We start from the raw sequence: 11,583 nt of genomic DNA on the forward strand, positions 1-11,583 counted from the left end.
TCTATCTACTAAAAATCATAACGGTCTTAGATTAGTCTAGAATTTTCAGACCGAAACCCGACACAAGTATCCACTAATCTTTATTTACAAATTGAAAAAGTAATAAAGATGTTTTACATTCAATTTTAAAGGCGCATTTATCTCTTGATTAAAATATCTTCAATTTAATATTTTATCAGTGTATACCCGAGTAAATTTAATGATTTTACCAAAAAGTATTTTGTTTCCTTATCTCTACTTACACTTTTACATTACTTAGTATATTAAATAACAAACATATGTACGATGGGAAAATAGTTTTATTTTCCAAGAAGCAAATAAATTATGCAAATTGAAAGATGTAAGGTCATATACAGGTATATATAAAAAAAAACTCCTTTAACATGACTCAACCATACTTATAAAACAACAAAAACTCTCTGTTAAAAATAAGAGGGAAAAAAACCATATTTTTAAATTATACTTTGAGAAAAAAATATGACAAGTGGTGAATATAATTTATAGAATAATATATATATAGTACGTCAACATAAAAACAATATGGAAGAAGATTCAAGAAAAGGAAAACATTATTTTTTTTTACTTCCTGTATATATTTAACGAAAAATATTTTATTGACATATTTGAGTCAATAATAAGCCTTGTGTTTAAATTTGTGGGATGAGTTAAGACATCTTAGAACTTAGAAAATAATTATAGCTTGCTCATTTCTTGACATGCAATATATGCATTAGAACCTTAGAATGGGATGTGTTGTTGATCAGCGGGATTTAAACCATTGTATGGTTGTTTCTACGCTTTTGATGTATTTTCCTGCTTATTGTATTTTTATGTACTTTCTTAGAAATAAAACAATATAGGCTCAATGTAAGAAATTACAAAAAAAAAAAAACAGAATAGGAAAAAGTTATTTAATTTACAGCTTGTTTGTTTTTTAAGTAATATCCTTCATTTATTTTATACAAAGCATACAAAAATAGTTAATAACTTTAATAAGAAACCCCGAAACAATTACGTATACACTACATAAATAAACATTATAATTTAAAACTATTACTCCAAGGTAGAATTTCAACTAGTTAATTCAATTAAAATCAGTATACAAAAACAAAACTAATTAAAAAATATATATTTTTAAATGTAAAATGTTATTTAAAATCTTATAATTTTAATTGTGAGTTTCTTATTGAAATTATATATTTTGAATTAAATATAGAATAGAATATTAAATTAGATATTAAATTTGAACAAACAATTTCTCTGAACTTTTGGCATAAAAAAAGGCAACGTTGGGTAGAAACTTTGGATGACTAGTGCAATTTTTTCTTTTTGCAGATAAATTTATCATTTCTTGTTAAATTGAAAAATATGATTTTCAATCTAAAAATAAATGTATGGAAACTTCGACATTATTAAACTGCAATATTATAGTTTTTTTATTTAAATCCCATTACATGAAGTTTTTTAAGTATTTTTTCGAAGAAAATGTGTATGTTTTGTTTTACAACACGATATTAATTAATACGTCTCCAAAATGGTTTATTCACCATCGGTTATTTGATTCCTCTATTTTTTCTTGTAATCATGCAAAGATGCTCATTTTTTTAATCGAAATGATCACGTATACTTTTATTTTTTATGCTATATATATTATATTGTGAATTTATTGATTTTAGTTTTTGTAATGTGTGAAATTAGTAACATTAAATTTTTGTCAATCATAACAATTTTTTCATTAAATTATATCTATTAAAATTTTAACATCATAGGTCAAGTAGTGGACAATTTTTTTAGTTTTAAATCAATTTTCGAAAAATAAAAATCGTTGAAAAAAAATTGCAAAAACACATAATAAAATCAATAGAGACCTTCAAATTTTAATAACCCTTAGGAGGGAAACTATGATTAAATTGAAAATGTTGTATCTTCAGTAAACTCCCAAATTTGTCTGTTATTTTTTCAGAAAGAACTTCAACAAGCGTTCTAGTCGAGTTACAAATCAATTTTTGACATAAAACATAACTAAAAATGGATTAATCCGTTCCTAATCATCAAGTATTTACTCTAATATTGATCAAATTTTACAGATTTTACCGCTTTCCTTTTTTTTGTTATATTTTTGTCTAAAATAGTAGATAAAACCAAAGAAAATATAGGAAAAGATTGGAGCAACATCTAATATTTTTTCTTTTTGTATTATTCTTCAAGCTAAGAACTTCAACTTTTAAAAAATATGACTCAAAATTAAAATTCAACAAAATTATTAAAAAAAAAAATTCAAATATTTTAACATTATACTTTAAAATAAACTTATATAATTTATCTCCATCTTCAATGCCAAGCACTTAAAAAGCTTTGAATATTTCAGAAAGGGAAAATACTAAAACTGTATGTCCCTCTTCTGAAGAATCAGAGGTCGTTAGAGAAAAACTAAAGTTATTCTTGGAAATAAAAGAATAAAATTTTATTAAGTTTAACTTATTTCTTGTTCGGGACATTTTCACTATTGAATAGTGTAATGAACAATTAGCAACAAGAACAATACATAAGGTCAGCTATCATTTTTTTTTCAAACTTATTATATTCCTTTTATCAGTCAAGGTTGAAAGTTGACAAAAAACTCGCTGTATTACTTATGACGTTCCAATACATATTATCGGGAAATAGTGATAATATAAACTATAATCAACATTGTGACAATATAGCCGGCTATTTATATAATTGAAATTAATGCTACAAGAATTATAAATCGTTTAATCAATTGTGGTATATGTATGTACATATTTACTTGTAAATACAAGAAATAATAATTTCTACATAATTTTTTTAGATCTGTAATCTTCAGCTTATTTTTTTGTGTTTGGATGTCATAACAATAGGTTAGTCATCCCGTATTAGAAAATAATTATTAGGAAAGCGTGTTTACTGACGTTTCCAATTTGATTATGAACCAATTATGTTCAAGAGATAGTTGTTTGATTGATTTATGAAGCAAAAGGGAGAAATTATCAAAAAAATAACTTTAAGAAACTTTATCAAATGAATTAATTCCCTACATGGGCATTATATTTTTGGGGTGTTATGGTAATCAAAGTATTCGTAATTTTTTCCCCAAGAGTCGCAACGGTACAATATATAAAATTGTTCGTTATTATTTAACTTGTGTTTACATCATAAATTTCAATGATTTATTTCATACTTTGAAATTTTCTCTGATTTTGTCCTACAAATCTTGAATAATAATAACAAAAACCATGTCTATTTTAATACTGTAATTTATTTATTTATAATCTATGACAGTGTTTCTTTAACTGTGAGCCCCAGAAATTTATGTTTCTTTTATATATAGTAAATATAACCAAATTTTTTTTCAAAAAGTATGTCTTATGACTTTCTTTACTACCATCTCAATATTTTTAAATAATAAAGGCTTTTTAGATGCTTAGATTTTAAAAATACATGTACATCATAATAATTTGTTTTGTAGTTAAAGGTTTGAAATTTAGCAAATATAGTTTTTTTGTGCCTTCCACTAGAAAAAACCATATTGCAGTAAAAAAAAAACCTCCAAAAATGGGCAAAGTAATATATAGAAAGGTTAATTAATATTGACTACAAATTTATAATTTAATAATAAAATGTATTTTCAAAGTAAATTTTTGTTCATATATGTTATACAAGGGAAAATTATTATATTTTGCACAAAAGAAATCCTTCAGTTCTCATAAAAAAAAACATTTTAGAGAAAAATTATTTTTATCTTTTTGAAAGGTTTTTCTTTTTTTTTTCATTTATTTAAAATAGTTATTTCTTATTCAGTATTCTATTTTGATTACATTGACTATTTTCAAGCAATAATGCACCTTTTTCAAGGGTGATTATATATTGTTTATTTTCGGATAATATTTCATGGGCCACTCTACACCAAAATATCTATATAATTAATAAAGGTATGTTTATTTGTTTGTTAGTTTGATTGTCTGGGAAAACTGATGTTTAACAACGAGAATTTGTAGCTATAGCTCAGCGCGTCATATAAAAATATGAGTTTGACATTTGATGGGATTTATCGACGATTGTGTCTAGCTAAAGGTCATTGCGTCATATTAAAAAGAAAAAAAAATATGGTGTAAATATATTTAGAGTTAAAAAAAAGGAGTGTTGCTACATTTCATCATTTTTATATCATTAGTTATATATATATGTTTCTTTTCAAATATGATGTAAATTGGGGAGGGTTCAGAAACCTTTTGTAGGGCTTCACCCTCCCCCCCAAAAAAAAAAAAAAATTACTATTGAGTTGCTACATATGAAAGCAAGGTTTTTCTTTTTATCAACGCCAAATATGTCCGGGCAATGCAGAGTATTACTGCTTGTCATTAATATAGTTATTAATTGTTTATTAGTTAGGGACTTTTACAAATTGTCACAAGAAATTTATATAGATTGCAATTACTACGTCTCATGGACTTAGACTTCTAAATTCTAAGCATGTTGAAGCGTTTTTGTAGTTGACAATCCGAAAAGTGTTTTTTATTTTTTTCCCTGCAGTTCTTGAGGAGATAACAGCAAAATATATAGTAATCACGTTAAAAGACAGTGAGTAACACTTATAATTGATGGGGAAATTTAAGTTTAAGTCCTTGTTTGACTAAGAGTAAAACTGACGGTCGACGTTGGAGTAATTCTACCCTATCTTGCAAGATACAAACTGAGATTTTTGTTTATTTTAACTTTCGTCATAGCTGCTTGTTGCAAATCAGATAAGACGTCATACAGACTCCGCTCTCAAATTCCGAGGATAACCATATTCATTTTTGGTTTATTTTTATCAGATACCGAAACAACTCTAATAATTTTCCTCCCAGGTCTAACGGTTTTTATTTTTCCAAGACATTGTATCGAGACTCCTTCATTCTTTATAGAGTTTTTTTATTTCTTGAGGGGAGAAAATCTAAGTATACATTAACAAAGAGGGCGGTTTTTAATTTTTTGAAAAGGAGTTTTATCCTTGAAATATTGTGGTCAACTTATCTCAAATTGAGAACTTTATAGCACATTTTTAATGAGGTTTTTTTTAATTGAAGTTCAGAATTTCACGAATCAAATGATATATTTTTAGAATTTTTCTAAATATATTCTTCTTGAAGCCATGAGCCTTTTAATAAAAAACACACATTTTCAACAATAAATACAAATAACTCGAGTGATAAACATGATATAGAGGACTTAGGAATGGTTTTGTATTCTTTTAACATTACGCTTTGAAAGATATTCACATGATGTATCCCTATCTTCAACACCAAATGCTTACAAAAACTTTAGCCTTTAAAAGTAGCCAAAAATGTTAAAAAACCCATAGCCTTTAACCAAAGATCATGAGGCTAGTAAAGACAAATATAGGCCATATTTATAATCAAGAGATATAACTCTACTAAGCTCATTATATTTCGTTCTTGTTCAATTTTTACTGTTCATCAGTGAAAACAATGCTCAAGTTTCGTATGGGGGATATAAGTCCATATTCAACTCAAATCAGGATTGAGGATCAATATTGGAGTAGGTACTGCCAACAAATTACAATGCAATATAAAGGAAGAGATTTATTTTTATTACATTGCAGCTTATCTATTGAAACATTATGGTAGCTCATCTGTTCTCCTCCCGAAATTTTTTGAAATTGTTAGGATTACATTTTTCTTTTTTTACATACCCAAATTAATTAGAATTTACAAGTTTGCCCATAGTATAATATTTAATCATAAAACTAGCTTTTCTATTTAACAGTCACTAATTGATGCTCTAATTTCATTTTGGTCTATAATTAAACATAACAATAAATTGTATATGTATTTAATCCTTTAATTACATTATATGATGCAACATACTGCTAAGTAATTAGACATTTATATTAATAAAGTTATTAATAATACTCCAATTTATATATAAAACATCTAATGGAGCTTCAATTATTACATTAAAACTTATGACAAATTATATTTTTTAAACTGATCATTGTAATTATTTTATTAATTTTGTGGTTACAACTTGTGCAATCTCCTTGTACAACTTATACTCAAGATATACATAAAAAATGAAATCAAAGCGGATTTACCATACATCTATAAAAGAGTCCTTGTTCAATATTGAGGACAATTACGCGCAAAAGTAGACGACCGGTTACTCTAATGTACCAACCAGACCATTAATTTTACTCTTTATTGAACAATTAATTTGGAACAAAACAGAACTAAATCAATTATTTTTATACGAGGTCATTTAAAGATGAGAAATTTATTATATTTTACTAAACCACTAAATTTTATTAAGGATTTATATAGAGTTGTAAATTAAATATCTTTTGTTATATAAAAAAGGGCAGCCGAAAATTAACATGGTACCCCCGACAATTTGAAGAATTTCGGGTAGAGAGTAGCTTAGCTGTTATGGAGTTCCATAAGATTAGCTTTGAGTTATTAAATAACGCACTCTATAACTAGCAAGGATACAGCCAGGAATTACTTCGTTGTCAATCCTCAATCCTACTCTGAGTCCATCAAGGAGTTACACATTTCACACCCTCATAGATCCTCATAGCTGTTCTCCGTCATTACTCGTGGTTACACATTATACTGAGATGTTCTCTCCTCAAGAATGAAAGAATTGTAATAACACTGATCAGGTTGCCAAGAACAACAACTAAAACTTGCACGGTAAAAAAATGCTTAGAATTGAAAACCCAAGTCATACATGACATCCAGAGAAAGTAGTAGATTCGAAATTTTAAGGTATGTGAAAAATATTATTTTCTATTAGAGGTCATATTTTTTTTCTCATTTTATGGGCAAAAAAAGACAAGGGGAGAAGGGTATGAACATTATATACATGACTTTATGGTGTAAATATAAATGAATAATATTATGGCCATTTAGGACCAATAGGAGCATGTTACTAATCATTTGTGGGGAACAACACTTAACAAAATTATAAACGAAAAAATAATTGATTTTAAAAGATTTTTATAAATAACAAAAGGAATATTGAAATATCAAATTCATTTATATTGGATCGATTTATTCAAAAAGAACCTTTATCTATTTTAACAAAGCCTGTCTGTTTTTTATTCGGGTTAAAAATGAGGACTCATTTAAAACAACGATCTCACATTTAAAAAAGGAAATATATGTATATTTTTAATGAAAAATAAATAAATGAAACTTTAGATGAGGATTAGTAACAAGGGTGTGTAGGTAAAGAACAGCCAGCGAATGCTTTATAGACTAAAGTACATCTTGGTTCATCACATCATATTGGGTGAGAAAATAAAGTTGTTATTGTTATTTTTGAGGAGAAAACATTTAAGTATTGAGAAACTACGTGTCAATGTGCTCTTGAAAAATGGAGAAGGGAGTTATCTTCTATATTGGTAAAGCAATTTTTTTATTTTAGTCGACGGCTTATTACTCCGGGAAATGCCGGATACTACTCTGGGCAATGCCGGGTACTAATGCTAGTTATTTATTAAATAACACTTATATATTTAATTTTAAAACCCTTAACAATACACAGCCTTGTGCACAATAGAACTTCATGTGTGATGATAAATAAATGTCGTAATTTATATTTATCTGGATATTTTCATAAATAATATAACAAAAATTACCAAATCTCAGAGTAAGTTAATTGAAAAAATATAAATTCATAGAGCATTAGTTAAGGATCCGTAGGGCACTTAACTTTGAGATGGAGATTTAACTTATATATATTTTTTCTTTGTATATCAAAAAGGTATTTCAACCTTTTTTGTTAATATTATTTTGTATAAAACCATTATGGCATAATCCCATTATAGAATAACGTCGATACTCCCCTGGATAAAGAAAAAATATAGTAAGTAAAATTAAAGTCTTCGAGTTAAAGAATTTCATGTAATTAAAACTTTTAATTACTAAATTGTAGGTATACTTTTGAATTTACAGGATAAGATACCTTTTAAATTACACATAGTGTTGCTGTGTTTTTTTAAATCAGTTCTTTTAGTATTTAATTAAAAAATATATTTAATTAAATTGGGAATTACTTTTATTTCTACAAGGAAAATTCCTTCAAAAATGTTTGAAAAACATAAATAAATATAGAGTACAAGGCACTTAATTAAATACAAAAGCTTGGATATTGAGAGGAAATAATCTCAGTTCTTTTTAAAACGTCTAGAGGGGTAAAAATGGAATTAATTTAACTTCAAAAAATTAGAACGACAACTTTTTCATTATTATCAAAACAATCTTTTAACCCAGGGACTTAACTTACTACGTAACGTCCATCAATTCATAAGACGAATTCTCTAACAACAAAGAAGTAATTTACGTCACGAGGGAAAATGATTAAGTGAAGCCCTATGGGATTCCTTAAGATGGATATTTTACGAAAATAAGCGAATTTATGGTAAAAATAAGCAAATATAAATTGACGAATTAGTGCCTTAAATAAATTTTTTCAGAAATAAACGGAAAAAGTATGAGCAACTTCAAGTATGCAAGCCTGGTATTACATTCTCAAAATAAAAAAATATATTTATCTGTACTTAATGCTAAGATATATTGAAACTTCTTTTTGATAAAGAAAATCAAATTATCAATGCCCACATAATAAGCTGATTAGAAAATATATACGTAATTATTATTAATGCATCTTGGAATTCTTAATTACTTTTCTTAATTGATAAATAATTTCCTAAAAAAAGAAAAGTCGTGAATAACATGTCAAATCCTTAAAAGTAAACATTTTCTATATTTGAACTCGGAATTTTCACAAACAATTAGGTGTGTAAAGTTTGTCACTTCCTTTAATGTATTAAACTATTATCAAATAACTAATAGGTATAAATTAAATTTTATAAAAATATTTATTCAAATATATATATATATATATATATCAGTTTTCAGATGTCGCAATAAGGAGTAAAGATGTTAAAAATATGATAATAAACGAGTTCAGTATTTTTAAGATACAACTTTAGCAGTGTTAGCAAGATTTGTTGGAGGATTATCAATGTATGTCCTTGTTGGACTCAGACTAAAATTGAGGATCAACATTTTAGGCATTCCTGTTTATGTCATTTCTAGATACAAAGTGGGATTTTTGTTATTTCGTTTTCGTTCTGTCATAGCTTTTTTTAGCTATACTAATACAGGTGTGCTCGCCTAAAGCTCAACACTCCTTTAAATTTTACCCCATGCATATATTTGTGATTTTATTGAGTTGAAACCGGTTTATACTTCGAGGCAAGGGTCTTGACTAATTATAAACAAAACTCCAGCAAATTTTAAATAGCAACAGTGAAACAACAGCCAATAATATCCAGAGATGTCGAGTCGTAATTTTGGAGCTTTCGGGGAAAAACTCCCACTGAAATTGCCAAGGTCCTGAACTGCAGCCGCACCACCGTTTACATCGTGGTAGCCAAAGGGACTCCTGAGAAGACCACAAGATCTAAGTCAAGGCCTCGATGGCCTTAATTTAAAATGCTTAGAATGGTTGCTGCTGTGAAAAAGTCTGTCGAGAACAGGAGAGGTAAGTGTTCAGTTTTAGACGCGCACACCTGTAAAACATTATGACAGCCATGTTGCTTTGCTTTCAAACATTCTTTAAATTGTCAGAGTTACCATGCCTATTTTTCAATTTATTTTTTCTCATACCGACAAAGCTTAAAAACGGCTACTATATCCTTAGCGGAAGGTTTTGGCTCTTTGGGCTATTCTGCCAGGATGAAGCGGCCTATTTACTAGAAGTAAACATCTTTTTTGAGACATACTGGGTGTAGAAAAAGTAATGAGACCTTCTAAAAATGCAGTTTCGAATAAGTAATGCTGATTAAATCATAAAGTTTCGATTCTTTGAGATTCTAAATCTTTGATTGATGTACATGTTGTAATCAACAATTCTGTATATGTATTGCGGTATAGAGGAGATTACTTCTATCTGCACATTAACCTGTTTATCATTTATTAGTATTATCTTTTTTTTTTAATTGTATTAATTCTTCATAAGTATCTTTTATAATCAATAGTAACTTGTAGTTTGAGGAATAAAGAGGTATAAAAATGTATAAAAGTGACACATCAAATAGTATTGGATCTAATACTACATTGGTGACCCCGACTAAGTAAGTCATCTTCTCTGTACGGCACTACATATGATTCGCGATGGAGGCAAGAAAATCCATCATAGACAAATTAATCCACGCCTGGAGGACAACGTCCGACTTCATGAAGGCCTTAAATGTCAGCAAGGCTCCAGTCTGTCAAGTCATAAATCATTTGACTAATCGGGAAAACCTTAAGGATAAACTCAATAGTCGAAGACTCGCCTAAGTGAAGCCTGAAGACATCATGGAGGCCTTTAAGGTCAACCCAACGTTGGAGATGACAGAGTACTTCAGGAAGAAGAAGATGCATTGGTCTACGGTGGACAAGGCCATCCGAAAAGCTAGAGGAAGGTCGATAGAAGAATTGGGGAGCCACTCCTGTTTCAACGTCAAAAAGAGCTCCGTCTTCAGCGATGCAAGAACTCTTGAATGATCTGAAGCACAACAGCAACCGGGTAAATTTTTTCTCTGATGAAAATACTTTACCGTTGACCCCCTTTACAACAAGCCTTAAAGTATGCATATCGGATAGTATGCTTTGACAAGGCTGACAACAGCATGAGGACAGTCACCAAGACCAAACATCCGGCCTCTGTCATGATGTTGGTGGTTTTAGCACCAACATGAGAAAAATGCATCCTATTTGGGTTCCTGTTGAATACTGGTAACCTGCGGCCTACTACTTGATTGTGTTTAAGGAAAATGTGGTCTCATAGATCACCAAGACCATGAAGAAGTCCAACAAGGCCACGTATGTATTTCAACTGGACGGGGCTCTGACCCATACTGCTAATATTGTACAGGAGTGGATGGGTAGCAACATGAAATTCTGGTACACGAACCTTTGGAGCTCAGATCTGAATCCACTGGATTGCTCCACTTGGTGGCAAATTGGGAAGAAGGCTTACAAAGTCCACCATCCGAATATTGATACTATGAAGACCTCCGTTAACCTGCAGTGGAGGATCATGAAAAAGGACTTCATTGCCTATGTGTGCAAGGGGTTCAGGAGGCTCTTGGAGGCTGTCATTGAGGCTCATGGTGGCCAGATTCATAATTAATGTGGATTGTTATAGTAAAAATATTATAAAATAAAATTTTCCATGTACAACATTATCCAGATCAATTATGAGTATTTTAATTACCACTTAGAGACAGGTCTCAGTACTTCTTCTACACCCAGTAAACCACCCCTTTCTTTGTTTCCTATATTAAGTTCTATATAATTAGAGTAAATATCTGTTTTAGGTATATTGGTATATTAAGTAATTTTTGCTAACTAATGATGACATGCATAAAAAGCTCCATAAAATCTGTCTAATAATAGTATCATTACAAATGTTTTAAAAAACTACGTATTTATATAAATTGATATATTAAAGTCATATAAGTGAAACTAGAAACCAAATTTTTACCATTGTAAAACACCATTTTAA

General features: G+C 28.8%; 1 protein-coding gene across 1 annotated transcript in view; it reads right to left on the bottom strand.

The window, feature by feature from the left end:
• olf186-M (Ki-ras-induced actin-interacting protein-IP3R-interacting domain olf186-M) overlaps positions 1 to 11,187 on the bottom strand; it is a 104,656-nt gene extending 93,469 nt beyond the window's left edge. Inside the window, exon 1 of the mRNA XM_071888117.1 lies at positions 11,056 to 11,187. Within this exon, the coding sequence (XP_071744218.1) occupies positions 11,056 to 11,187 (132 nt within the window). The remainder of the gene's footprint in view (positions 1 to 11,055) is intronic.
• Between the last annotated feature and the right edge of the window lie 396 nt (positions 11,188 to 11,583).

The sequence above is a fragment of the Lepeophtheirus salmonis genome, chromosome 5, assembly GCF_016086655.4.
Source record: "Lepeophtheirus salmonis chromosome 5, UVic_Lsal_1.4, whole genome shotgun sequence".
In the NCBI taxonomy this organism is placed as follows: domain Eukaryota; kingdom Metazoa; phylum Arthropoda; class Copepoda; order Siphonostomatoida; family Caligidae; genus Lepeophtheirus; species Lepeophtheirus salmonis.